The following is a 27,631-nucleotide window of genomic DNA, read 5'->3' as shown; positions in this document are numbered from 1 at the left end:
TGGCTACAGTCTTGGTTTGTGGCAACGGGGGGCAGATAAAGGTGCCACTGTCTTCCTTAAATCAAAACAGGACGCATTTTATTATTCTTTGACAAACAAATCAGTTGTTAAACTTTTGAAGCATTACATAATAATAATAAAAAAACATTTGAGGTATAACATAATCTTTTTTTTAATATTAGTAACAAAAGCTCTAAAACGGTCTTAAAAACCAACAGCAGAAACAACAACGCAGTCCAGGAAGAACATAAAAAGGTCAGACAGAGGACCATCTGTATTGACAAACACATGCACACGCACATCCACTTACACAACAATCACATACTAAAAACCCAGTAATGCTGAAACGGCTACAAATTTATAATAAGGTTTCAAAATTAAATCCATTTACTTCTATCACGCAAAACAAGGAGTCCTCAAAGAAATAAGAAAGGCCACCAGCAAGGTTCAATACTGCCAAATGCCTTCACAATACATGATTAAAGCAAACACTTTTGTAAAATTTAAAATTTGTTTCATGTACAGCAATGAGGAAAATAGGCAGCTCTAAAATTTATGGAAAACAAAACCGATCCCAAAAATGAGGTATGCGTCAAGTAATTTCCTAAAAGAATAAAACTTCCTTCATGGACCCTCAGAAGCTTAAAACAAACTAAAATGAAACAACACAGAAAAAGCACCTGTGCAATTTCAGGAAATGCAGTGCAGGAGGAGAAGTCCAAAATGTAGTAGTAACAAAACCCAGGCATGTGAACGTTTCCCTTTCAGTGGTGGAGTGGTTTTTCTCAGGCAGTACAAAGTGGATTTATTTAGGGCCCTGGATGCTCTTTAATGGACTCCTCCTTCAGTTTCTGTTCCTGCATACGAGAACGTGTCGAGCCTGAAGGGACGAGAAGAAATGTTCAAGCAATAGCATCATCAAAAGGTGATGCTGAATTATACAATGATGATTTGCATCTTTTGATAACGGTATTTTGCAATGTTTCTATTTGAATGTAATTAGGCCCAATAAAAAACTAATTTTATTTGTTAAAAATCAGGCTGGAAAATATGGGATTCTTGTCATTCTTAATTATTAAAGAAAAACTCTTATGCTCATCAAGACTGCATTTACTTGATTAATCATAGTAAAAAAAAGTTCTATTGAATAAATATATATATATCTATAATTTAAAATACATTTTCTTTTTTGATATATTAGAAAAAATAATTATTTATGCATGTGATGGAAAAGCTCCATTTTCATCACCCATTACTCCAGTTTTTTATGTCACAAGACACTTTAGAAATTATTATAATTTTTTTTTCAATACAGCAATCCAAAATGCATGGTTTTTGCTTTACAATGAATAGTGCAGCAGGACTACTTCACATTTTTTGAGTGTAAGAATGCAGAAAAAAATGAGTAATGCAAAAATATACAGCAGGATGCATCCAAAACAGGATCAATAAGAGGAACTTAAAGGATTAGTGTTTCAAGCAGAGCAACTCACAGGTGTGTGTGTGTGTGTGTGTGTGTCAGCTGTTGTATAACAGCTTCTAATACGGCTCAACAAATCAGAAGTGTTACATGTAAAGCTGTTATTGCACTGATGCCAGACTTACAAACAATATTGTCTTTTGGTTTGCATCCATCAGTTCTCACATAAAAAGAAAATAAAATAAAATCAAATATGCTGAAGTACATTAGATTTCAGAAATATTGAATTAATCTGATTATTCAAAGCTATGCCATGTGCTTCTTTAACGTACACTATCATTCACGGGGAATTTGCAGGATTTCTAAGATCAGATTTAAGACTTTTTTTTTCTTACTTGCACAAATAAAATAAAATCTCAATCCTTACAATTCACATTTACAACTCTGCTTGTTTGCTGCATAGAAATATGTGTCTATTTCTACTACGGTCTGAACAAAAACAGCAGATAGAATGTATTTCAATATGCATTTGCAAATCAATCTCTAGCCTTTATATAATGTGTTTTTCTGGATTTTGTGGTTGATATTCTCTCTCTATCTGTTAGAATAAACCAACCACAAAAATTTCAGACAAAAATTACAGACACTTAATTTCTTTGTAAGTGAACAAACTTGCAAAATCAGCAGGGGATCGAATAAATATTTTCCCCACTGTATAAGAATGATTTCTGAAGAATCATGTAACACTAATTCAGCCTGGACATCAAAGGAATAAATAACACGTATATTCAAACTGAAACCATTTATTCTTTGAATTTCCTACTGTGATACGCAACAGCTAGAGACAAAGGATTGTGGTTATACAACTGACCTCTAATTTGCACTATATAATAAAAACCAACATCTGACTCATAAAGGAAAAAAAACATATATATATATACAGACAGGAGGAAGTGTGATGGCTTGAGTATCTTTGTGGTTCTGGGAAACCAGCTCGTAATTTAGACAAGAGACATGCACGGGGGATGTTGGAAACTTACTCATCTCAGCCAGCTTCTGGATCAGTGTTGACTCGCCACTCGATTTGCTAAAAATGAACAAATTCTGAATGATTCACTGGATTTAAACTTGGAGAGGTAAATAAAAAAAAAAAAATAGAACATAAATCCCACCTTCCATCAGCTTCATCTTGCCCATCCATGTCAAACCGTAATCTCTTCAGGGGTTTGGGGGCGGAGCCTCCAGCCAGACTCCTCTTGAGGGTCCAATCGGTGCTGCTCACCATCTCATTAATTTTTTGAAATTTGTCTGCAGACTGCTGAGATCAAGAGAGAGATATTTTATATAAATCCTAACATATTTAAAATGGATTCAACATTCAATTAATGCTTTTAATCACTAACCCCAAAGGATTCGCCGATAGATATAAGAATTCTGTTCAGGATACCATAAAAGAAAAGATACAGCACAATTAATACCATAAACAGAACACAACAAAAAACTAGTCAACCTCATGCCTCATCCCAAAATAATAGCAAAAGATGAAAGTTATCTAGTCAAAAGACAGTACAGGATTTAAAGTGTAAAGATTCCGTGTCCAAAACTGATGAGAGATGTGAACACAGACCTGCTCCGTGGGGTCATGACCACTGGGGACATACGGCTGCTTTTCAAAGGGGAGACATAGACGTTATTGCTGCCAGGCACCCGCAGAGGAGAGTTTTTATAGGGACTGCAGGGGATGCGGGGAATGGGAGACAGAGGCGGAGGCTGGGAGTCAAACAGAAACAGCCTCAGGTCAACCAAAAGTTGCTATGAAATCTTGAATTCATTTGAACTTGACTTCAGTCTACTAGGGGGCAGTATAACACAAGTAAAGATTTTAAAAGTGAGCGCCTCACCCGAGGAGAGGAATACTGAAGAATGTTAGTCTTCAGCTTCTGCATGAAGACCAGGTTGTAGAAAACAATGATGGAGTCGTACTGTCCCTCTCTGATAAGCACACGCTTAAACGTCTAACACATTCGGGAAAAATAAAGAGAACGTTAGCTTGAGCATTTGTTAATATCACTTAAGGTTCTTTCTTTTTGTATTTGAATGATCATCTGAATTAAATCATTTAAAAGGAAACAAGAGCGATTGACTCTCACCTCCTGATTAGTATTAGGCATCTCTTTGTAAGCGGTCACAATCGTTTTGAAGCGCAAGTCCACGTTCTTCACCTTGCATATGGCATACATAGCCGACATAATCAACTTTAAAGAAAAGAGGGAGGAGAGGGTCAAGTTTTTAAAACATGACATTGAATAAACTCAAAAGCGAATAGAATGCAAATGCAGGTTGTTATATCATTAATTAAAAAAAATTTGGTAGTACCTGGTCTAAGTGTCTGTCTCGCATTAACTCGTACTCATTCTGGAGGGTGTGCTGAAGCAAGGTCCATATTATTGGCTCCAGTTCTGGGTGTGAGGTCAGCAGGTGCGAGAACAGTGTTTTCAGTCGCAGGTAGGCCATCCTGTACACTGAAAAAGTAACAAATACACACACACAAACTGGTTTTAGGAGAGCAAAAAAGCTTTAAATGTTCTTTTCAGAACTCACTGCATTTGAATGTAAACTTTGCTTTAACGTACATTTTTTGTAGAAGAGGCTCAGAGAGTTTGAACGGAGTGCTTTGGAGCCTGGTGTGGGGGGCTCGGCCTCTGTTGCCGGGGGTTGGCGGCTCGGTCGAACAGGAGAGAGATACCTGAGCAAGGTGAGAATGTTAAACGCATCACATACTGCCAATGAAATGAAGATCAAAATGGGAAAGCTAATGAATGTCGGAGGTTAAAAACTGTTAAAATGTTTGAGATTTTATAACATTTTCGAAGTCTTAAGCCTTTGGGCACTATCTTGCACCCACAGGAGCACGTCGCTAAACTAGTGAATGAACTTGCGCTCCCTGGGTGGTTCAGCGCAAAAAAGGAGGCGTGTTCCGGCGCAAACAATCCCTGGTGCTATTTTGCTGTTCCATTAAACAATTGCGCCACTGACCAGAAAAAACCTAGTCTAAAGCACGCTCCTGGCGTGCGCCTGGTAAATACGCCATAATAATAGCAATCCATAATGGAACTTGCGCACATGCTTTTAAAGGGAATGTTGGATGACGCTCTGATTGGTTTATTTCACGTTACGCCCAAACCACACCTATGAATAATGAAGCTACTTCAGACCAACCCATTTTAGATTTGCCATTTATCAACCTCTGTTTGAAAATAGCAACAGCGCCGAGACCCGCCCACAAAGTTATTTGCGCTTCTCGCTTTGACACTTGCGTTTCAGATCGTTAAAATAGGGCCCTTTATTTATTTGATCAAAAACACAGCAGAATACAGAAATACTGTGAAATATTACAATTTAACAATGTGACACACACACACACACTTTTTGAATGAAAATGGAAGAGAAGATTAGCAGCAAATAACTTAAATATTGGTTTGATCATTCATAATTTGTTTGAAAAATGTTTTCAAAGTGGATGTTAACTTGAGTTTTTTTTTTTAAACAGACTACAATCTACTGTATGTATATATGAACTGAAATGTCAACTGTTTCTCAGAATCACACAAAACTAGTGAGTGAGGCTGACTATATGCAAGAGGTTGACCTCATTTTAGAGACATTTGTATACCCTAAACTTACCACAGCTCACAGACAAAAGTCTCTTTGTGTGCACAGCACCTGTTGCCTAATAATATATGAGCTTGTTTGCAAATAAAAAAAAAAAAAAAACCCAGACTTTTGGTTCCCTGTTTGTTAAAATAAATCAAGCTACTTCGTCCTCAAGCAAAGGTCCCTTGAAACTAGCATTAATCTTCTAGTGCAGCAATAGACTCAACTATGACTAATCGGACTTTGAATTAGACAATAGCTATTTCAACAACTAGCTCTGCGGGAAAGAATAAAAAGAAAACTAATTTATAGCCCCCCCCCCCCCCCCAAAAAAAAAATATATTATATATTATATTATATTTTCCATCTGATGGCATGCATTCCCTTAAATTCAGACTAGTTGCATGCTCACTTTTTTTTTTTAGCTTCATGTACACCAATTAAACAATCTCAAAATGCACCAATAAAAGTCAAATCACATGATAAAATCATTTAGCAATCTAAGGAAATTTTAATCCCCTTTCTAAATGAAGATTTAAGCTAAACCTTTTACTAATCGTTGTTGAGGCATTTTGTGTCAAAGGCTGAGGGTAAAGTCTTAATGTTTGAGCGTGACAAACATGCCAAAGATGTTGATTCAGATGCGAGTTCACATCACCACAACAACCTTGTACTGATTTCCCATGCTTTGGTTATGCAACCACTTCCTATGATAGAATGGGACAAATTTCCTCTTTAACCCAAATTAATTTTAGACATTGCAGCTGCATGTTATGTTATGCATTAGTAGTGGTAGAAATTGACTCTAAAAGAGTTGATTTCTCCATTTAAAGGTGCAATGTGTAATATTTACAACAATCTATTTACAGAAATGCAATATACTATATAACTATGTTTTCAGAGGTGTATAAATAGCTTTCTTAATTACCCCTTATGTTTTTATTAACTAAGATAGAGCAATTTTTTGCTACATACACCACAGGTCTCCTTACATGGAAGTCACCACCATGTTTTACAGTAGCCCTAGATGGACAAACTGCTCTACAGAGCGTGTTTCATCACTTTGTTGATTTTGCGAATTAAACACTGACAATGATGAACAAGTACATTAACATTCGCAATAACAGTGATTTATTGAATAAGTAAATATAATTCCTTGATTTACCTTTGTAAAGAAATCTCATTGCTCTCTGCTTTCTTTACAGGCGACATCTTTACCTGTCAGCCACCATAGCTTATCTAAAGGGAGGGGTGAGCGGGGGACTGAGCCATTGGTTGCAATTCACAACCCTCACCACTAGATGCCGCTAAAATGTACACCGTGCACCTTTAAACTAGCCCTAATATCAAAGGTAACTAATAAATGAATTTATTCTTTTACATATGATGCGGTCTCCTCTTAAACCGGATGTTGTGAGTGGCACAGAATTGCACAGTCCTTGTTCTGAGGGATGACTTACAGGTCAGCAGCGGTGTGATTGTGATGTAGGGGTTGGTTTAGTGTCGAGGGGGGCTCTGCCTGTTCACCAGGTCCTTCCTCACGAGACTGCTTGAGGAGATCATAGAGAGGAGAGTTCTGCACAGAAGAACAAGATGTTCACATACATTATGGATCCGAAACCGAGAATGACTCATAAGGCCAATTCACACTGCACAGACAAACAGCAGCAAAACTAGTCTGTTGGATCAGTGTGTTAACCTTGTTGGTGTTGGTTAGAGTTTGTTTCCACCTTTTTATATAAAACTCTAAATCCAACAGCCAACTTGAGCCAACTTGTTTGTTGGTTTTTGTCTCTGTGGTGTATAATTGGCCTATAAAAGGTGAACTGCTTAGAGGAAACAATGCATCTTACACTGAATGAGGCCCATTTCATTTGAACACTATGTAAAAAAAAAAAAAAAAAAATGCATTTATATAGTTTATTCCCAAATATTTTTTTTATATTTATAATAATTATATTAAGCTCTAAAACACTTTTAGAGATAAAAATCTTTAAAAAAAATATAAATAAAACTCCCTTGGTGATTTAACAATTCACCCTTAAGATAAGAAAAGAGAAGGACAGATAAGGATCGAAAAAAGGTTTAATATTTTTTTGCATTAGTAAGCTTTTGACTCAAATAATTTCCTTCAAATAACCAGTTGGACAAAACGTATAATGAACTCTTGACACTCCCTTGATTTACAAGCTATTTGAGGTTGCATATTGTGTTGTATGTATGATGTCACGTCGATTTAAATGTGTGAACTTTGGACTGGCAATCCCTCTTTGTATGTACCTAGGAATCAATAATGACCAATGTGGTCTTGCGTACAACACATGCACACACCCCTTATATGAAACCACAAGGAAAAGGCAAAACAAAAATGACAAACCACTTTCTAGCAAAGATCTGAACAATACCATAAATATGGTATGTGGTATATAACTTTAATATATGCATTTCTCAAAAAGCTAACTTTCACAATGGGATTCATACTGATTTAGTATAAAAGTATAAAATTAGACAAATCAGTCTCAAAGACCACTCATTCTAGCAGTACAGAATCACAAATACTTAATACAACTACTAAACATTTTTATACTTTAAATGTACTTTACACAAAGCTTTTTCTTTTTTATTGTATAATGACCAATGATTCATAGTTCAGGTGGCACCAATCTTGGATCTGGATCTAGACCCCTGACCTATAATAACAGCAGTAAAAAATAAAAAGTCTCTACTATAAATTATCTAATTATGTAACAAACCAAACAACTGAAAATCTTCTCTTTAATATTACAGAAACACTGCTTGCCCTTAACGGTCAAAGATGATTCTAAAAGAAACAAATCAAACCAATGTGAACTCTACAGGACACTGATTCTCATGTATTGTACATGCGTGAGAGAGTAACAGATGGAAAGGAGGTGCTTTAACTCCAGCCCCACCCTCTTGTCTGCCTTCCAGTCCTCCACGAGACGAAAAACACCCTGCATAAACCACAGACCGAGCAGCAGGTTGGATACTAAAAGCCTCACATGGCTACAACAGAGTAACAGGCAAAGACTAAGATCTCGATGAGACAAAGAAGATCCAACTACAAATCACAGAGCGATGGGACCAACTCAAGGAACAAGAAACGGAAATTAAACCAGGTTGGTTGGTGGAAATTTCACATCGCTCTTCTTCGTGAAGAACATCAACAGGCTATGGATCATCCTTTCATGAAAGACTCAAGACTGAGGCCAGGAATCTTGTGAGCATTTGGGAACTGTGAATATGAAGAACAACCGTCTAGAAACGAACTTCCTGTGCCGGTAACAAGGTGGTTATTTATTAAAACACACCCAAAGGATCCACCATGCCTTGTTGAGAGGAAAAAGAAGGTAAACTGATGTGGTTGCAAATGCTTACGTGCAAGCTTTCACACTTTGACAGTAAGATTATGCAATATGATAAGAGTGGCAAGAAGGCAGCTCTGTGAAATGTATGCACACTGGCTCTTCATAGAATTTCATGTTTGGGCTCTCTGACCTTCTCAAAGCACTGATTGACTCCTTTTAAACCAAACTCTAATCAATGACAATGACAGGGATGAACAATTCAAGCTGTTCCAATGATGAATTTAAATATGTGTTATACAGCTCCGTTTTCAGTATTGTCTTTATTCTCGGGCTGCTCTTCAACATGGTGGCCATGTACATTTTTGTTTGCAGACTGAAAATGCGCAATGAGACCACAACATACATGATGAACCTTGTGGTCTCGGACATCCTCTTCGTCTTGACCTTGCCTTTCAGGACATTCTACTTTATTAAACGTGAGTGGCCTTTTGGTAACGCTCTCTGCAAAATCTCAGTGGCCTTGTTCTACACCAACATGTACGGCAGTATCCTCTTCCTCACGTGCATCAGCATGGACCGCTACCTGGCAATCGTTTATCCCTTCGCGTCTAGAACGCTGAGGACCAAGCGCAATGCTAGAATAGCCTGCTCCGTGATCTGGGTGGTTCTGCTGTCGGGAAGCCTAACCGCAGGTTTCGTGATGGACACTTCATATACAAACAACCAAATGTACTGTTTTGAAAACTACTCAAACTCCCAGTGGAAGTCCATGGTATCAAAAGTTGTGGTGTTTATGGAAACGTTGGGTTTCCTGATTCCACTGATGATCAACTTCATCTGCTCTATGAGGGTCCTACAGACCTTACGGAACCCGGAAAGCATCAGCCGTGGAGGGCAGCTGAACAAGGCTAAGATATTGCGTATGATTGTGGTGCACTTGCTTATCTTTTGTTTTTGCTTCATTCCATACAATGTCAATCTGGTCTTATACACCCTGGTTCGAAGTCAGGTTATTACAAACTGCACTGTGGAGTCAGTGGTCCGGACAATTTATCCAATTGCATTTTGCATCGCCGTGACCAACTGTTGCTTTGACCCAGTGATCTATTACTTTACCTCCGAGACGATTCAGAACTCTATTAAACGGAAGTCTTTAGCTGTCCGCAAAAACACGCTAAACGACACAATTAACAATAGTGTTAAAAACAGAAGTGATTCGATGAATAAAATCACATCTCTTAAAGTTAAATTCATCATTGAAGAGTCTTCAATATGAGCAAAGTTCAGGCAGTGAACTTGAAAAAGTATAAAGTCTGAGTATCATCTTGGTGCTAGAATGGATTTGTGTTTACAGACCAAACTCAACTATCCTTTTTCGTAATGGATTATTGATCCTGTAACTGTATAAAAACTGTATATGGCCAAGAACTGAAAAAAAAGTATTTTTGTACAAAGTGCTACATTTCAAGGCAAACAACAGATTGATTAGTCCTTAAACTTTCTTGCTTCACCATGAAAAACAGCAGAACTTTACATATTAATTAATAATGAATATTTTTTACAGCATTTAATAATCCAGCTTAATATTAATTTAGAAATAACTATGTTAATTCATGTTCGTTCAAAATAAACTCTTAATTTGTACAAAATGTACATGTACAAATGAGCTAAATTGTTCAATGCTTTTATTAATTGTTATTTCATATGAGCTATTAAATTAACGAAATGTTAATTTAAACTTATTGTAAAGTGTTACCATCTAAACATATTTCATTATTTTGTTTCACATTTAAATGTATTAATGCAATAAACCTCTAGTTTATGTATAATAACATTCACAAAACTGCCAGTGCCTTGTAACAAATGACACTTGGGGTAAAAATGATCTGATAAAATATTCCCATGTGTCGTTTCGTGTTTATTCCTGGGCAAATCAGACAAGTTTGTATTGTTTTGCAAGCCAAATCACGATTAAGGTAAACAAATTCCATTATATCCATTTAATCAGAGGACAAATAGTGAGCGGAAAAGGGAGTGACTCTCAGGAGAACAATGACACTATATGGGCTTTGGTCTACTGATTATATCAAGGCTTGTCAGTGTAAGAAATTAAGGTGAACAGGTCTGCAGGGTGTGCCGCTTATATACTGTTAGAGTTTAACCCAGCAATAGTTCAAGCAGTGTTTTTCATCTTTTCTATCATTTTTATATGTACATTATGATTTCTGATTTTATGATCGCATTTTATTTTAAAATATATTTTTTTAAATACAGTTTTTAAAACATACCACTGAAGGAACAAAAAGCTGCATTTCAGGAGCGTTGAACAGGAGAGAACAAGCCCTGCTCCATCACTCAACACTGCATTCCTTGCACAATCATATGCCCAGGAGGCATGCTGTGAAAGACTTTCAAATCATACCTCTAAAGGGCATTTTATGTAAACGATAGGCAGCAGGCTTCGCATGTGATCTTGCTGCCATGCATACGCACAAGTCTGGATGGAATGGAATAAGCCGCTGCAAGACTGGTCAAGACATTTTCAGCTCAAAAGCATGCTGCATTTTTGAGCAATTACTGTAAATGCTGTTTTCTGGATATAAATGGTAATAAAAATATCAAAGTGTAATTTTATTTCTTAATAATATGCCTTGCATGCATATAAAAAATAGGACAGTGTTACAAAAATAAATTAATAATGAAATGTCAGCACTTAGGAAATCAGTAAACTGTGACTACACTAACTATATTTTTGGTTATAAATAAAATACCCTATGATTAGTCAGTGGAAATGGGTAGATTCACAAAAATATCATCTTTGTTGTGCGTGTCACTAGCAGCAGGATTTCTGTGCATTCACTTGGCAAATATCCACTTCCAGTGTGACCCTAATAGGCATTAAGTTCTTAAACTCTACAACAACACATCTGTAATTTTCACTTGGGTCCAATGTGTGAAAATCGACAATGTTTGAGGGTAATCCATCTATAAACGAGAAGATAAAAAGACCATTTAATCAGTATAGAACTTGTGAATCTTTGATGTGATTCTGAGAAACCTCTTGAGAAAATCTATCACTGAATCAAACGGTTAGTGAGTCTTTGGACATGCATAGACCAACTAATATTTTCTGTGTAGTGCTTAACATTTAAATGGATCAAAACATGCGCAGTCCTGGGAAAATCCAGCTAGACAGTGACTTACACAACAGATCCTTGGACCGAGAGGGACAAGTGAAAGCAAGTTACAGAAAGGGTTTAAAAATAAATAAATACATAATAATAATAGTTTTCTTTCTCCCTTTAGAAAAAGACAATTTTCAACAATCTGGAATTTAAATAGCTATAATGTCACTATGGAAAATGGATGGCATATGAAGCTTAAAATTACTAAATTGGTTTTGTAGATTAACAAATTCCTATTAATGCTTTCACTGATGATTTCAGTGAAATGAGTCATTTTTACCATTTCTGCAAAACCTCATCTACATTTTCCATTAAGATAACATCTCCTTTGCAACAGCAATAAACAAGGTGCCACGGAAAACCAAAACTGCTTGTACAAGATAAAGGTGTTGGTGGGATTTTTTGAAACACCTTTTTGGTTTCACACTTTGTAGGAAACCGTGTGATTTCAGTTTATAAAAAATAAAAAAGGTAATAGAAGTAAAATATGCTTACTGAGTGAATTAAAATCTGCAGTAAATAAAGCCTAAATATCTGCATTTGACTTGTAAATTTGACTTGTAAATTTGAAGAAATTTATTATCTTTTTAAAATTTAAGCAGTATGATTAACTAAAGGTTTCCAGCTGTATGTTTTTTTTAAATTACTATTTAAAGTAGACTGCATCTGTATCCAGAGCTGAACTACTATATTAATAATAAATCCACACAGCCCCATCCAGATTTGAACAGTTATATGGCACATGCATACACACACACACACAAAAGTTTATTGATTTAGTGTGACAGTATATAAAGGCTTAATATCTGTTAAAGGCACCTTCACTCAAGCATGACTGTGAACCGAGCATGTTCAACTAACCAAGAGAAATGGAGGAGATAAAGCAAACTGGTGAGTTTACTCTATCTATGCTATCTATGATTTAAATGTTCTCTACAAATTTCCATTAAGACTAGATTGCTCTATGAGTTTGTTAAAGTTCATTTATAATTTACATGCTCAATTTGATAATTAAAAACCTTTTCTACCTGAATCCACCACATTATGGTAGTGTATATATATATATATATATATATATATATATATATATATATATATATATATATATATTTCATTATACTATATATACACATGTAGAAACTTTCATTTTCTGTAAAGCTGCTTTGCAATGATTTGCGTCTTGAAAAGTGCTATACAAATAAACTTGAATTGAATTAATATTAATCCATTGCATATAACAAACAGTATATTTGAGCACCATAAAATCTTTTTATAGATAAATTAGAAAAAATGACACTAAATAAGTCTTTCCATGTTTCTATACTAAGCTTAAACCAAATATTTCTTAAAGTATTCTTTAATGTAGCAGAAAAAATTAATTAATATTATTCAATCCATTTAACATTCATAAGAAAAGTTTAAATGTGTGTATTTACAATGAGGACAAACGACAGGCAGTTTAACATGAATGAAACTTCTAGGGTCCTTTACTGGCAGTAACAGCTGGTTTCAAAATGAAGACCTCCTCCGTCATAATTCAATCACTTTACCTTTCCATTTCATAAAGACAGGTCAAACAGACATTGCCGCCCTTTCTGATTATAACCTGGTGGAGAACAGGTGGTTCACTTTACATGAAGAGGAAGTTGTAACTTTGTAAATTTCCTTCTACATTTCGAGATGACTATATGAATAGGTGACACTCAACTCCACTTCGGTGTCGGAAACCTTTTATTATATCATAATTAAAATGGTTACTATCAGTATAACCATACAGTCATTTTCCCTCTCGCCAAAGACAGGTTCCTCATTTGGTTCTGGACTGCAAGAAGCAGGTTTTGATTGCTGCAAACAAAGGCCGGCCAAGCTGAAAGTGATCATGGATCTCCATAACACTACGTACATATCTATCCCAGCCAACTGCACGGTGGACATCAGCTACCGCTTCACCTACTACAAGATCTCCTACAGCATGATCTTCATATTCGGCGTCGTCGGCAATGCCACAGCACTGCGGCGTTTCTGCAGGATGCCTCAAATGTTCACAAGCACGGCTGTCTACATGGCCAACCTGGCCGTAGCAGATATCTTCTTCATGATCTCTCTCCCCCTGCGAATCTATTATTATCACAACAAAGCCGCTACTACCTCGAACCACACCAACGACTGGTCTCCAGGAGGTGCTTTCTGTCAGCTGACCTTCACGTTAAAGTATATCAGCCTATATGGAGGAATCTTCTTCCTGGTGTGTATTGGAGTAGACCGCTACTTTGCCGTGGTTCACCCTCTACATCAGCACCTGAGGAAGGTTCGTACCGCTCGTATGCTAAGCGTTGGGATCTGGTGCCTGGTCCTGGCCCTCAGCCTCACTCTGCCTTTTCTGTATTCGGCAGCATCCCGATGGAACAAGTCGTGCCTCTTGGATCCTTCTTCCAAACGCCACCGTACTATAATCCTAGCAGCTCTCGGCTTGGTGCAAATGGCCTATCTGTTGCCCGCACTGCTCCTGCTATTCAGCTACTGCAGCATACTCCGTGTGCTCTGTAGACTGCCACACCGCAGGAAGATCTGGCACCGACGCACACTCACCGTCATCTACTGGGTCCTGGTGGTCTTTTTTGTCTCCTTTACCCCTTATCACCTCAATCTACTAGGTTACACTCTCACACAGGTGGGCCTCGTGCACAGCTGCGGTCTGGCTCAAGTCACAAAAGTGCTCCATCCTGTCGTGCTCTCACTGGCCAGCGCCAACTGCTGTCTAAACCCCCTCATTTACTATTTTTCCAGCAGCCTGGTTCACAAAGAGCCGACCGGCAGTAGAGGAAGTGCTAGTCAATGAGGTGTTTGCTCAGCAACATCACAGATCCTAAACTAGAAACTGATGTTATGGACCATGAAAAGTTTGAAACGACATTTAAAGGGCTACTAAGGAGAGTAGCTAAACACGTATCAGTGACTGAATGAAGGAAACAATCCACATAAATGGTGGCAGAAAGTTACTCACGGCTTTCCATGCGAGACTCTCCATGATGACATGTTCGCACTGCTCCAGGTGCTTCATCATATCATGTTTCAGGGTGGGCTCAGCTTTAATGAAGCTCTCGATCACCTTGTAGAAGTGGAAAGCAGGCAGCTGGAAGACGTTTAAGATCCAGGGGAAGCACAGATCAGTTTCGACGGAATCACTGGCTCCTGAGCTGCGGCCAAAACCTCCACTCTTTAAGGAGTTCCCTGGAAAAGGAAGCAACATATGTGGCTAATTTACACGAGATTGTTCTCTTAAATACAGATCTATAAACTGAAGCTAAAAAAAGACTTTGGGTCAAACTATGAGTGTTTAAAAAAACACTTAAAATTACTTACCAACATAGGTTGCCATAACAACTTCCAGGGCGCATGCAAGCAATGAGGTATGAAATGCTGCATTGTTGAGAAGTTTACTAAAAAAAAAGGAAGTAACATGATTAACTGTCCGTGTATATTTCAGATCGAAATTACAGATTTCTTATGATCAACTGATAGATGAAATATGAGCATAAGATGCTGCTCATATTGTTCTTACCTGAAGTTTTGGACAGATAATCTCTTCTCCTCCTAAAAACACCACAAATGTGACCACCAGAAAAATAAAAGTACAACTAATAATATGATTGGAAGTTTCAATAAGTCTTACCAATTTAAGCATGGACTCCATGACTTTGTAGTAGAGCTGGGCACCAAGATTAAACCGCTGAAAACACACAAAAAAAGTTTGTCCCTTTGTTGTACAAAAGCTACATTATGGTTAAAAAGTTTGGGGGTGATAAAAAAAAAACATTTTAATAAGATGTTAATAAGATAACGTTTTTGAAAAAATGTCTCACCAAGGCTGCATTTCTTTTCTTTTTTTATAATATCAATTTAATTTGACAATTTAAAATGATAGTATTCTATTTTAATATACTTTACAATTATTTCTTCCTGTGATGTTCAAGCAGAATTTTCAGCATCATTACTCTCTAGTCTTCAGTGTCACGTAATAAAAAGAATATTGTGCAGATATTTATCATGCATCCCTAAAATAGTTATATTAAAGGCTGTTTTTCAACTTAGCCTGCACTCACATATAGCGTTTCAGCATTCGTGCCGGAGCACGCTTACGTCATTATGGTGCGATGGTTTCGGGATAAACAGGAAGAGCGGCGCTCTCTGAACGCAATGGAGTACATCGCTCTGTTTTCTTTGTGGATAATTTTGTGTCGTTTTGTCCACAGCCCTCTCACAGCTCACACTGCATGCGAACCGCGCCCGAGTCCAACTGAACCGTGCCCTGGCCCACCTCTTCCAAGCGGGCCAGGGCCGGCCAATCGAGCCGCGCCCGGGCACGATTCGGAGCACTCACACTAGTCAAACGAACTGGCTTTGGTGGTCAAACGCACCCGGGCACGGTTCAAACTGGCAGTGTGAGTACACCCTTAGTTCTATATTACTAAAAAATATTAGATTACTCACTTGATTTGCAAAATAATCATTAGTTAAGCACTAGATTAGTTAAATTAGTTAAAAAACTATGTACAATAAATTGCATATTTAGAAATGTGTTGATGTATTCTCCTGAGTTGGCATATGTTTGAACGTTTTGAGTTTTCCCAGATGAATGTTAATCAAGCAACCCAAACTCACTGAAAATACAGAGGAATAATTAAGCTCCTTTCACACATACAGTCTTTACTGGTAAATTACTAGCAAGAGATCATATGTGAACAGGACTTTTCCAAAAATCCTGGTAAATTAATTCTGGCAATCATATATTTCTTATGGAGATGATGTGATTACTCTGAGCTGTTTACAAAGCTCTGTTGCTTTTTTAATAGCTTTTCTATGTAAATATGACATTAGATGGAAATCTTTGACCATTGCGCCTCGCAGCTTTTTCAATGTGTTGTGTTTGAGACCCAGGCTTCTTTTCCATTCATCAGCTAAGGCGCGTCTCGTCTTTTTAAGAGAAAAAAAACTTCTGATTGGTTAGTAATGTTCGTTTGGTGAGAGTGAAAGCTGCGTACCTCTCATACATTGGTAGGCGAACTCATGAATGTGATATCAACAAGCATTTTTTAAATGTAGGATTACTTTTTTTTTTTTTGCCGGAGAACTAAAAAAAAAAATACCTTTCTTCCAAGCCCCTCACAGTGCTGGCCCACAGCCTGAGCAAACCTCTTGATAAAGACCTGACCCAATTCTTCAACCCGCTTTCTGATCTCTTCAGTCGGGTCAACAGTGCAGTTCTGACCAACACATTACAAATAATACACATTAAATATCACTTTGTTTCTGTATAATATGGATCTGGCCTTTCTATCAAGGAAACAAAATATATGTTTTAAGTAAATACCTTATAATAGACCAGGAGATTGCTTGAGGGCTGGTCACTGGCTGAGGTGAGATCGACCCTGAGCTGCTGTATGGAGTTCATTGCAGCCCTAGAGAAACAAAACAGGGAACATGAGTGAAAAGGAAAAAAGGTGTTGGCAGGACTTAAAATTGACCATAAGTTTCCATTATGGTCAAATAATTTCAAGACAACCTTATTTACAGCAAGACCTCAAACTCAGAAGAGGTACTTTTCCTCATATACGTCCTTCATCTGTCAGAGTACTATTACTGTACAGAGTACCCAGGATAAGCTTTGGAGGCCACATGAAAACATCGAAACCGGATCTCAGAGGGAATCCCGTCATGTGGCATGAGCTTAGAGCATTACAAAACTGTTGTGTGCACATAATACCATTCACACAAACGACTCTGACCCTGACTAGTGAGCAAATTCCCAAGCTGTTTTCAAAGATTAAGGATCCTTCAGAAATCATTCTGATATGCTGGTTTGGTGCTTTGTATTAATTTTAATATATAAATAAATGTAGGAGAATTGTCTCGTTCTTTCATGTTCTGGGTATTGAAGCAGCAAAGTCGAACCTGATTGGGGTCTGTGGGACTGGAATTGCAACATCATCTCCATACAGAATCTTTCTTGGAGTCATTTCCACCTTTGATCTACAAGGAATATGGATATTTATTTCAAAAACATATGTAGCAACAGAAACGTATGAAAACATTATTTTAATTTGAACACACTCACACTTCTATTTTGTTGGGGGAAAGAGTCTCATCATCAACCAAGAACAACCTGGCATCTAAGTCCTTGTTTTTGTGGTACAGCTCCTCATATTGCTTGGAAAGTGTTTCTAGCTATAATAAAAGGAAAACAGATGGATGCCACAAGGATTACTTTAATTTGGCTTTGGAAGGATATTGTATTGTATGTCTTTCTCATAGCTGTTACTTTATTGTTAATAATCAGAGCTGAACCTGCAATAGCATTCCTAATTATCACCGTGCAAACAGAGAGTCTATAAAACTGTGTACATAGTCCAACATGTAACAGGCCATAAAATATTATACAGGCAAGTTCAAATTCATAGTCCAAGGTGGGAAGTACCCCATGGGGATTTGATTAGTTATCTAAAAACCCTATAGCTGAAAAAAGCAGAAGCAGCTTTCATCGTTTATTACTCACGGGAGGAAGCCCTTGGACTCCTGAAAGACCCACAGAGTCCAGGAACGCACGGAAAGTGGTCTGGTACACATTTTTCACCTGGAAAATAAAATAATGTGGCCTCTAGTTAGAAAAAAGAAAAAGCTCCATGCATGCAATGAGCTACTATACACGCATTGGTCACGTAAATGCAGATTTTACGGACACAAGCTGTATTTGAAAGCTTGCAATGGCTGATGGGATTGTGTCTGAATGAGTGTCAACCTCATCCAAACTGCAGTCGCTCTCCTTGCACAGTGTTTCCAGCAACTGCACATCCATCTCTGGAGGACGGGGTTTGGCTTTGCCTTGATTACGTCGGGATGTCCTGGTCGGAGGACTCAAGGTGGATGAACTAACTGCCGACTCTGACATGAAAATGGGAGAAAACATTTATTTTTGTCATTCCAAGTAAATAAGGCTGTTTTTAAGAAAGCGTCACAAATGGAAGTCACACATTTCACTGACCATATTTTTATAGCCCAAAATTACACTAAATAGATTGTTATTGTATTAAATTCTGCAAATATCAGCAGGAAAACACTGATAACAATAATTATTTGTATATGCCCAAAGTTTTGGGAAAAGGGTTTCTTAGTGAGGCACTGACAATATTTTCACTTATTATCTCAAATGGCATTTAAAACATTTGCCCCTGCTGTCCCTCGAGCAGAGGAAGGTAAGGAAAACTCACTGTAGGGTGACTGAAGCAGAGAAGGAGTGAAACGCTTGGTGAAGAATTCCAGAACACACAGCAGCAGTTGGAAGGCTATCACGAGGTCATCCTCCATCTGCAGAAATGTTCCTGTACAGGACACAAAAACAAGTGACAATGTGCTGCTCATGAGGATACACCATCATATAATCCAGAGAAAGGCTGGGGGAAACTCCACTCACAAAAGCAGAAACTGTAAAAGCGTCTTTGTTGTTTGCATGGACAAACAATAGAATGTGACAAATGTGTCCATTTTTCCTTAATGACTCACCCTTGGCCAAGAGGAACATGGTCCAACTGCTTTCCCAAAGCTCTGTTCTCCTTGAAGGAAACAAACATGGGACAGTAAGATCACTGGTGTTTCATGGAACAACTCTAGAATCTTCTTTAGGTAACTACAGGTGGGCGAACAGCAGGCCGAAACAGAATTTCTACTTACTTTGCTTTGTCAGGCTCTGCAGAGATTTTTTCACAAGTCCTTGAGGAAAATTAAAGATGGACTTTGTTAGTCTCAGCATACTTACACATTGCATGCAATAGAAGAGATATTGATATTAATATTAATAACAACAACGCTTTTATTAGCTAAAAATAAAAATATTTACAAATATTATTACTTGTAAATCGTTTTTTTTTTTTTTTTTTTGATTTTTTAACATACCTTTAACATTTATTAAGATAATCTTTGAAATGGAAGAAAGTAAAGTGGACAAAAGGAAGAATATATAATAAAAGCATTTAAAAAAAAAAAAAAAAATATATATATATATATATATATATATATATATATATATATATACAGTCTTGTTCAAAATAATAGCAGTACAATGTGACTAACCAGAATAATCAAGGTTTTTAGTATATTTTTTATTGCTACGTGGCAAACAAGTTACCAGTAGGTTCAGTAGATTCTCAGAAAACAAACAAGACCCAGCATTCATGATATGCACGCTCTTAAGGCTGTGCAATTGGGCAATTAGTTGAAAGGGGTGTGTTCAAAAAAATAGCAGTGTCTACCTTTGACTGTACAAACTCAAAACTATTTTGTACAAACATTTTTTTTTCTGGGATTTAGCAATCCTGTGAATCACTAAACTAATATTTAGTTGTATGACCACAGTTTTTTAAAACTGCTTGACATCTGTGTGGCATGGAGTCAACCAACTTGTGGCACCTCTCAGCTGTTATTCCACTCCATGATTCTTTAACAACATTCCACAATTCATTCACATTTCTTGGTTTTGCTTCAGAAACAGCATTTTTGATATCACCCCACAAGTTCTCAATTGGATTAAGGTCTGGAGATTGGGCTGGCCACTCCATAACATTAATTTTGTTGGTTTGGAACCAAGACTTTGCCCGTTTACTAGTGTGTTTTGGGTCATTGTCTTGTTGAAACAACCATTTCAAGGGCATGTCCTCTTCAGCATAGGGCAACATGACCTCTTCAAGTATTTTAACATATGCAAACTGATCCATGATCCCTGGTATGCGATAAATAGGCCCAACACCATAGTAGGAGAAACATGCCCATATCATGATGCTTGCACCTCCATGCTTCACTGTCTTCACTGTGTACTGTGGCTTGAATTCAGAGTTTGGGGGTCGTCTCACAAACTGCCTGTGGCCCTTGGACCCAAAAAGAACAATTTTACTCTCATCAGTCCACAAAATGTTCCTCCATTTCTCTTTAGGCCAGTTGATGTGTTCTTTGGCAAATTGTAACCTCTTCTGCACATGCCTTTTTTTTAACAGAGGGACTTTGCGGGGGATTCTTGAAAATAGATTAGCTTCACACAGACGTCTTCTAACTGTCACAGTACTTACAGGTAACTCCAGACTGTCTTTGATCATCCTGGAGGTGATCATTGGCTGAGCCTTTGCCATTCTGGTTATTCTTCTATCCATTTTGATGGTTGTCTTCCGTTTTCTTCCACGTCTCTCTGGTTTTGCTCTCCATTTTAAGGCATTGGAGATCATTTTAGCTGAACAGCCTATCATTTTTTGCACCTCTTTATAGGTTTTCCCATCTCTAATCAACTTTTTAATCAAAGTACGCTGTTCTTCTGAACAATGTCTTGAACGACCCATTTTCCTCAGCTTTCAAATGCATGTTCAACAAGTGTTGGCTTCATCCTTAAATAGGGGCCACCTGATTCACACCTGTTTCTCCACAAAATTGATGACCTCAGTGATTGAATGCCACACTGCTATTTTTTTGAACACACCCCTTTCAACTAATTCAACTAATTGCCCAATTCCACAGCCTTAAGAGCGTGCATATCATGAATGCTGGGTCTCATTTGTTTTCTGAGAATCTACTGAACCTACTGGTAACTTGTTTGCCACGTAGCAATAAAAAAATATACGAAAAACCTTGATTATTCTGGTTAGTCACATTGTACTGCTATTATTTTGAACAAGACTGTATATATGTATATGTATATGTATGTATATGTATGTATACATGTGTATACATGTGTATATATATATATATATATATATATATATATAGAGAGAGAGAGAGAGAGAGATTGGCCATTTTTATTTTGATACATCATTTGCTTTGTGGCGGAGCTAAAAACTCCAAGATAAAAAATTTTAATTATTAATGTTGTCTCCACCCATTTTCGTTTACCAAATGAGGAAAGAGGAAATGAGGTAATCTAATAAAAGGAGGAATTTAAACTGAAGGAGGAGAGGAGTAGGTGTCGGAAGAAACGTGGAGTGTTGTTGTTAGTGCGCTGTGGAGATGAGAACCGGAAAGCCTCAGTGCAGTGAGTAAAATATAAATATATATATATATGTTTTTATTTTTATTTTATTTGTATTTTCTTTACTGAACCTCGACTCATAATTTAAAGGTTTATTTTATTTTATTTTTCTGTTCTTGTCACTGATAATTGAAAATGGTGTTTTTTTTTCTGCTCTTGTGACTGATAATTGAAAGTGGTGTTTTTTCTGTTCTTGTGAGAAATACAGCTGTCTAAATGGAATCCTATGACGTTTGTGATTTATTTCTTTGAATGTGAGTTTATATATGTAACTGGTGGTATTTATGCTATCTGGGATATTTGTTTTCTTAAACATTTGACAGGGTTACTCCTGTCTGGCGCCCGAATTTAAGTTTAACCTAAAGAGAAAATCAATAATTTGAGTTTCTCAAATTATTATCGGGTCACCACCGTTACAGCTTGTACTCCATGTTAAGATCACGATCAAAAACCAACATAATAAATTCACTGAAACCCACATATAGTCCAACAAGAGTTAATCGACTGCTATAGACATAAATGTTTTTTTCGATGCAGTAAGGAGGCTGCCATAAATAACCACAGAGCCTGTTCGCACAAGGCACTCGAAACTCAAAAACAAAGCACTACCAAGCAGCTTGACCACAGTCTTACATCCAACAACATATCTAGATTTTCTGTTCACCACCTATGAGGCACTGTTTTTCAGTAACTGCAGAAGAACAGACTGAACTGGGGCCAGCTGGCTCGAAATCAAAGGTAAATAACCCACAGAGCAGGTCTGTCTTATAATGATATGGCTGCTGCCACCTTCAGGTTTACAAATTTCACAGAGAATGTTTCATGTTTATTTTTTCATTCAAATGCACAAAGAAAGTAATGAGCCTATTATAGTGCAGATCACGCAACAAAAAAGCTTAACCAATTATTGAAGGCAAAACAGAAATCCGTTTAAATGCAGTAATACATAACAGGTTTCATCACCCAAAGAGTGACGTGAGATGAGTCACGGATTCTTCAAATATGATGCAATGCATGCATTATCTAAATAAAGTGTCATCCTGAGGGAAGGGCGAGCACACCCTGATGCATGCCCAAGCATCACCATATTAGCAACTGTTCAGTCCTTCACTGTAATGAATGAGCTTGTAACCTTATATATCCTTGCATTCTGTATACATTCAGGAATATTTTCTGTTTCCCTCTTAGATCTGGTTCTCAGATGCTAAAGACCCGTTTACACCAACGATGAGAACTATAACGATAAAGACTTCTAAATGAAAAAAAAAAAAATTCTAAATGAAAAGTCCACACCACAGCTTTAACAATAACGACACAGAGGAACAATATTGTCGGAATATTGTTTTTCAAGCTGATGAACAATAAAAAAAATTTTTTTTTAAATTGACAATCAATCCTGGTTTAAAAAGCTCAAGCATTTAAAGTGGCAGACAACAAAACTGCAATGCATGCTTAACATAAACAGAACATTATCATCATGTGACACTGAAATCTACTACATTTTAAAGTATATATAAAAAAAAAAAAAAAAATTGTTTTAAACTGTAATAACATTTCACAATATTACAGGTTTTTTTAACAGACAGTAGATCTTGATTGTGGATAAAAATCAACAATATCTAAACATTGCTAAATTAATCATATGTTCATTATATATCATTACTATAAATTTAAAGGTCCCGTTTTTCGCAGCTTTGATTGTGTTTACAGTGTGCAATATAACGTGTTCATGTTTCGCGTGTAAAAAAACAAAGTATTTTTCACACATTTCACCTGTGTACCGCTGTTTTCACTGTCATAAAAAAGGGCTGAAGACTTCCTTGTTCTATGAAGCCCCTCCTTCAGAAATACGTGACGAGTTCTGATTGTGCCAGCGGTTCCTGTGTTGTGATTCGACAGCAGCTTAACGCACGCATCCCTCCTGGAAGCGCGATTGGGCTAGTTTTGAGAAGCAAGTGGGCAGGATTTGTTTTGAAAAACTGCCAATCCTGATCTGAACGCACGTGCTGGAGATGTACTTATAATCACAGGAGCGTTTTTACTCACAAGATGTGCATGAAAATCGCATTTGATGTTTTTGATCTAGTTCACAAAGCTAAACAGCATTGCCTTTTGTGTAATAAGTTACAGAAACTGTTAAACACACCAACTTAAATAATTAAATATACTTACTGGTTGTGGTCCATAAACAACGCCTTCTCCAGATAAAGAGGGAACTGCTCCATCTTTCAAGAATAATCTATTGTGTGAATCCGACATTAAACTGATTGAGAATGAGGAATCTATCCTGAGATGAGCAAAATGTGCTGCACATAGTTTTACATGTGGATTATAATTTTCAGGAACCGAGTTAAACAAAGCACAACAAGACCACACCCCCCCCCTGTTTGTGTATTCATGTGGGCGGAGGTTAGTCAAAAAACGGTTTTAGTGATGTCATTACTGCAAGAACTAGAGGGATGTAGTCCAAACGGGTCGTTTTTTGTAGGTGAATTGTTAAATAAAATATCTCGCTTGACATTGAACTTTGAGCTTTAGAATTTTAGATATTATTTATACTCTAACAACAACATTAAACACTAACTAAAGTTTAAAACATGGGATCACAAAGAACGGGACCTTTAAAACAAAACTGAACAAGAGCACTTACTTCACAAATCTTTGGTAGAGAGCCAGTGTCACATCGTACTTGTTCTCCAGTCGTTTCAAAGCAGTGTTCACTTTAGGGCTTATTGTGTCCACGTTTACATCCATCTTCCTAACGAGACTGATGAACTGCTTTACACTGCACAGGAAGGGCGACTTAATTCAAGTGTAGCACATGCATTATTAACACTTTAAAAGCATAATCACACTCCGACAACTTCCATCATCCTAAGCGAGAAAACCAGGAGTTCTCCATGATATTCAATCATTTGCCAAACATACCTTAGTCCAACTACTTTAAGGAACTGTGTGAAGGTGAGGCTGATGCCTTCAAGCTCCATGCCTGCAATGAACAGACAAGCTCCCCACTGATGTCTGTTTGAATATGGCATCTAGCATGGAGGACACACACTTTGTGTTAGAAGACAATCATAATGGAACTACATTAGAATGGTTGTGCAGATATGAGAGGATGGCGTACATTTGCCTTGTCCATTGACCTGATCTCCCTCTCCCAAATTCTCCACGCATGATCACAGATGGGATTGGTGGCCTGAAGCTCCTCGCTCAGAGACACAAACTCAGAATCCTTGTCCTTGTGTCTGGTAAAACAACAGAGTTGACAGACATGAGTAAACACATTGTGAGGTGACTGACAGTAATTATGGGAGATCGCCATACTGGCGCTGCTGGTCATGCAACACTGCTTATACAAAACACTTGACAGCTGTTTAGGCACTACATGAGCCATATGATCACTTTTCCTTTTATATATATTTAAATGAGTACAGGTCAGAAGAAGTATGTTGTTTCATATTTACATAAACATGTCTATTAGGCTGAAAGACAATGGAACATTATTTCACCCATATATTGACATTTTTCCATAAGTGGTTTTAAACATTAAAGTAGACACTTTACTTGCATTCATTATAATTTCTATATCACTTTTGTAAATTCTAATGACCTGGACCCCGAAATAGAGTAAGTGGTATTTGACCCAATAAATATATACAGTAAATGAATATAACTGCTGAATTAAAAAATTTTTTTACACAATATTTACTTGACATTTCTTTTAAAAAATATAATAATGAAATTGTGCATCCCTCAATGGCCAAAAATAAGCTGATAACTGCTACTTTACCATAATACGTCAGCTAAATATTGGGTGCGTCCTAATTATCATAATATAAAAATAACTAAACTATTAAAAACAATGTTATCAAAGAAATCGCAGCATTAATATGTTTAGAAACTGTCTTTTGTAACTGTTACTTAACGTAAGTTACTAGAAATAAAAATAGGGTATTTATTTATTGTTTACATCTTTTCTTAAGACGACTTCCTCTCCCAACATTATCAGTAACTAAAGACTGTCTATACTGATCATTCATTAGAGTCAGTCTATTGTGTCATTGAGGTATTTTTTAGGGACTGTCTCGTGGTGTAACCTCACCGTTCGGGGCTCAGCACTGCGTTCTCGCTGCTGTCCGGGGATCCGCTCTTCGTGTTTCCCTTCAACTCTTTCTTCGGCGGGGTCCCGCTGCTGCGCTTCTTCGGCGGCATGTCGATGGTCTCGTGATGAGGAGCGCGTTCACTCACAGCACAGTGAGCGATCACGAGCTGCGGGTCTGTGTTGTTGTTGTTGTTGTTTTGGTTAGTGACTGGATGTCGGAGCTCGAGATCGCTTGTTTGTGTCAACAACTCTCCAGTTCCTCTACTACTATCCAAAACGCGGGAAAATTGATCGACGTAACATCCGCCACATCACGTCCGGTTTTCGCGCGTACTAGTCAACAGCAACATTTTAAAGATACTTCGTGTTACAGTATTTTTTTTTTCTTCAGTATGAACTATGTATTCAGATTAGTGGATGGTAAAAGGTTTAAATGCAAGTGAAACATTAAGATGAAATTCAAAACTTGGCAGACCGGACTGTATCTGAGATCTGAAAACACGTATATATCCGTAAATGTAATATATATTTATAACCATTTGGATTAAAATAGATTACTGTACTGATTTGCCTAAAATGAACAAGGTATTTTTAGGTAAAAAATTAGCTAATTTTTGACCATAAAACACGTTTTTGACATTTACAACAAACATGTTGAAAATTAATAGATATAACATTTCTAAAATGTCATTTTAAATTATATAAAATATGTAATTTCTAATTAATTTCTAGTATACAACACCATCTTTCTATCTTCACCAAACTAAATTATAAACACAACACTTGTTTTTACCCCCATTTTTCATGAGCTGAACTCAAAGATCTAAGACTTTTTCTATGTACACAAAAGGCCTATTTTTCTCAAATATTGTTCACAAATCTGTCTAAATCTGTGTTAGTGAGCAATTCTCCTTTGTCGAGATAATCTATCCACCTCACAGGTGTGGCATATCAAGATACTGATTAGACAGCATGATTACTGCACAGGTGTGCTTTAGGCTGGCCACAATAAAATGCCACTCTAAAATGTGCAGTTTTATTGTATTGGGGATCAGGGCCGTTTGAAGGAATTTGGGGGCCCCAAGCAAAATGGACATAGAGGCCCCCAGACCCCTGCACGCACGCAAAGCCTACAGGAACCACAGCATAGACATACAGTTTAAGTTCACCCACACTTTATATTAATAAAAAAGGTTTACAGTGCAAATACTGCTTGAAAAAATAGTTTGGTGGGAATTCAATAGTGATTTGCAATAATATGACAGCACACACTTATCAGTTTAAACTCTGGGCTGTGCAGGATATCAGCTATAATTATATATTGTACTGTGAACAAATGACAATAAAGTTGACAGATGAATTAAGTGCATTTAAGTGCCATTCCGTTGGGGTTTTAAATAGAGCATTTTCTAAAATGCACATTAAACATTAAACACAAAACATTAATTTAATTTATATTTAAATTATTGAAAATAAAGCAAACTTAACTTTTTGGTAAACAAAGGGGATTTACTATTAAAAATAAAACATGGAAGAAATTTTGTGTGATTAAACCTAAAAAAAAAGAAAAATTTTTTAGCAGTAGGCTATGTTCTGCTGAACAATACCCAGACAGCACACATACGTTGTGCCGATGTCGTGCCGACCTACAAAATTCCATCGGGACGATATCGCTCAGGGAGCGTTTGCTAATAGGCAAGATGTCTCGGCGACGTCGGCCTCTGATCGGATATGCTCTCCGGCCGATGCTGGTACGATACATCCCGGCTGCTCTGCGTGGACGCGGTTCACCGGCGTTTTGCTCATCTTTACGGACCACCCGCGGCTACCGCCGCTGGTTTATAATAAAACAATACACACCACTCTCAAGAACAGACG

The 27,631-nt window shown here is 37.2% G+C and overlaps 3 protein-coding genes across 4 annotated transcripts; 2 read left to right on the top strand and 1 right to left on the bottom strand.

Moving 5' to 3' along the window:
• Window positions 1-147: 147 nt before the first annotated feature.
• On the bottom strand, window positions 148-26,041 carry LOC127941810 (retinoblastoma-associated protein). Of its 2 annotated transcripts, none has more exons than XM_052537247.1 (27): window positions 25,754-26,041; window positions 24,776-24,896; window positions 24,577-24,686; window positions 24,299-24,433; window positions 19,314-19,352; window positions 19,146-19,195; window positions 18,854-18,964; window positions 18,385-18,527; window positions 18,142-18,219; window positions 17,704-17,813; window positions 17,541-17,618; window positions 16,960-17,047; window positions 16,736-16,852; window positions 15,262-15,318; window positions 15,151-15,182; window positions 14,952-15,028; window positions 14,593-14,819; window positions 6,535-6,650; window positions 4,054-4,166; window positions 3,797-3,942; window positions 3,571-3,675; window positions 3,322-3,435; window positions 3,048-3,190; window positions 2,824-2,854; window positions 2,593-2,738; window positions 2,461-2,507; window positions 148-880 (listed from the first exon to the last, which is right to left on the bottom strand). In XM_052537247.1, exons 1-27 carry the CDS (start codon window positions 25,861-25,863, stop codon window positions 810-812), a joined length of 2,715 nt encoding a protein of 904 aa, XP_052393207.1. In that variant the 5' UTR covers window positions 25,864-26,041; the 3' UTR covers window positions 148-809. The 2 variants fall into 2 exon arrangements, with proteins under 2 accessions (XP_052393207.1, XP_052393208.1); XM_052537248.1 differs by having other exon boundaries at window positions 2,593-2,735.
• Window positions 7,499-11,642, top strand: LOC127941813 (lysophosphatidic acid receptor 6-like). The gene has a single exon (XM_052537251.1). It carries the CDS (start codon window positions 8,639-8,641, stop codon window positions 9,677-9,679), a length of 1,041 nt encoding a protein of 346 aa, XP_052393211.1. The 5' UTR covers window positions 7,499-8,638; the 3' UTR covers window positions 9,680-11,642.
• LOC127941811 (lysophosphatidic acid receptor 6) lies at window positions 12,982-14,582 on the top strand. The gene has a single exon (XM_052537249.1). It carries the CDS (start codon window positions 13,339-13,341, stop codon window positions 14,425-14,427), a length of 1,089 nt encoding a protein of 362 aa, XP_052393209.1. The 5' UTR covers window positions 12,982-13,338; the 3' UTR covers window positions 14,428-14,582.
• Window positions 26,042-27,631: the final 1,590 nt, after the last annotated feature.

The sequence above is a fragment of the Carassius gibelio genome, chromosome A21 (genome assembly GCF_023724105.1).
Source record: "Carassius gibelio isolate Cgi1373 ecotype wild population from Czech Republic chromosome A21, carGib1.2-hapl.c, whole genome shotgun sequence".
NCBI lineage: Eukaryota > Metazoa > Chordata > Actinopteri > Cypriniformes > Cyprinidae > Carassius > Carassius gibelio.
Note: the sequence above shows the minus strand (reverse complement) of the source record. Positions and strands in the feature narration are given on the sequence as shown.

Coding starts and splice junctions, on each gene's coding strand:
- LOC127941813 (XM_052537251.1), top strand. CDS start 8,639: ATGACAATGACAGGGATGAACAATTCAAGCTGTTCCAATGATGAATTT.
- LOC127941811 (XM_052537249.1), top strand. CDS start 13,339: ATGGTTACTATCAGTATAACCATACAGTCATTTTCCCTCTCGCCAAAG.
- LOC127941810 (XM_052537247.1), bottom strand. CDS start 25,863: ATGCCGCCGAAGAAGCGCAGCAGCGGGACCCCGCCGAAGAAAGAGTTG. Junction 3,676..3,796: donor GAGACAGACACTTAGACCAG/GTACTACCAAAT, acceptor TTTTCTTTAAAG/TTGATTATGTCGGCTATGTA. Junction 2,508..2,592: donor CAAGATGAAGCTGATGGAAG/GTGGGATTTATG, acceptor GTTCATTTTTAG/CAAATCGAGTGGCGAGTCAA.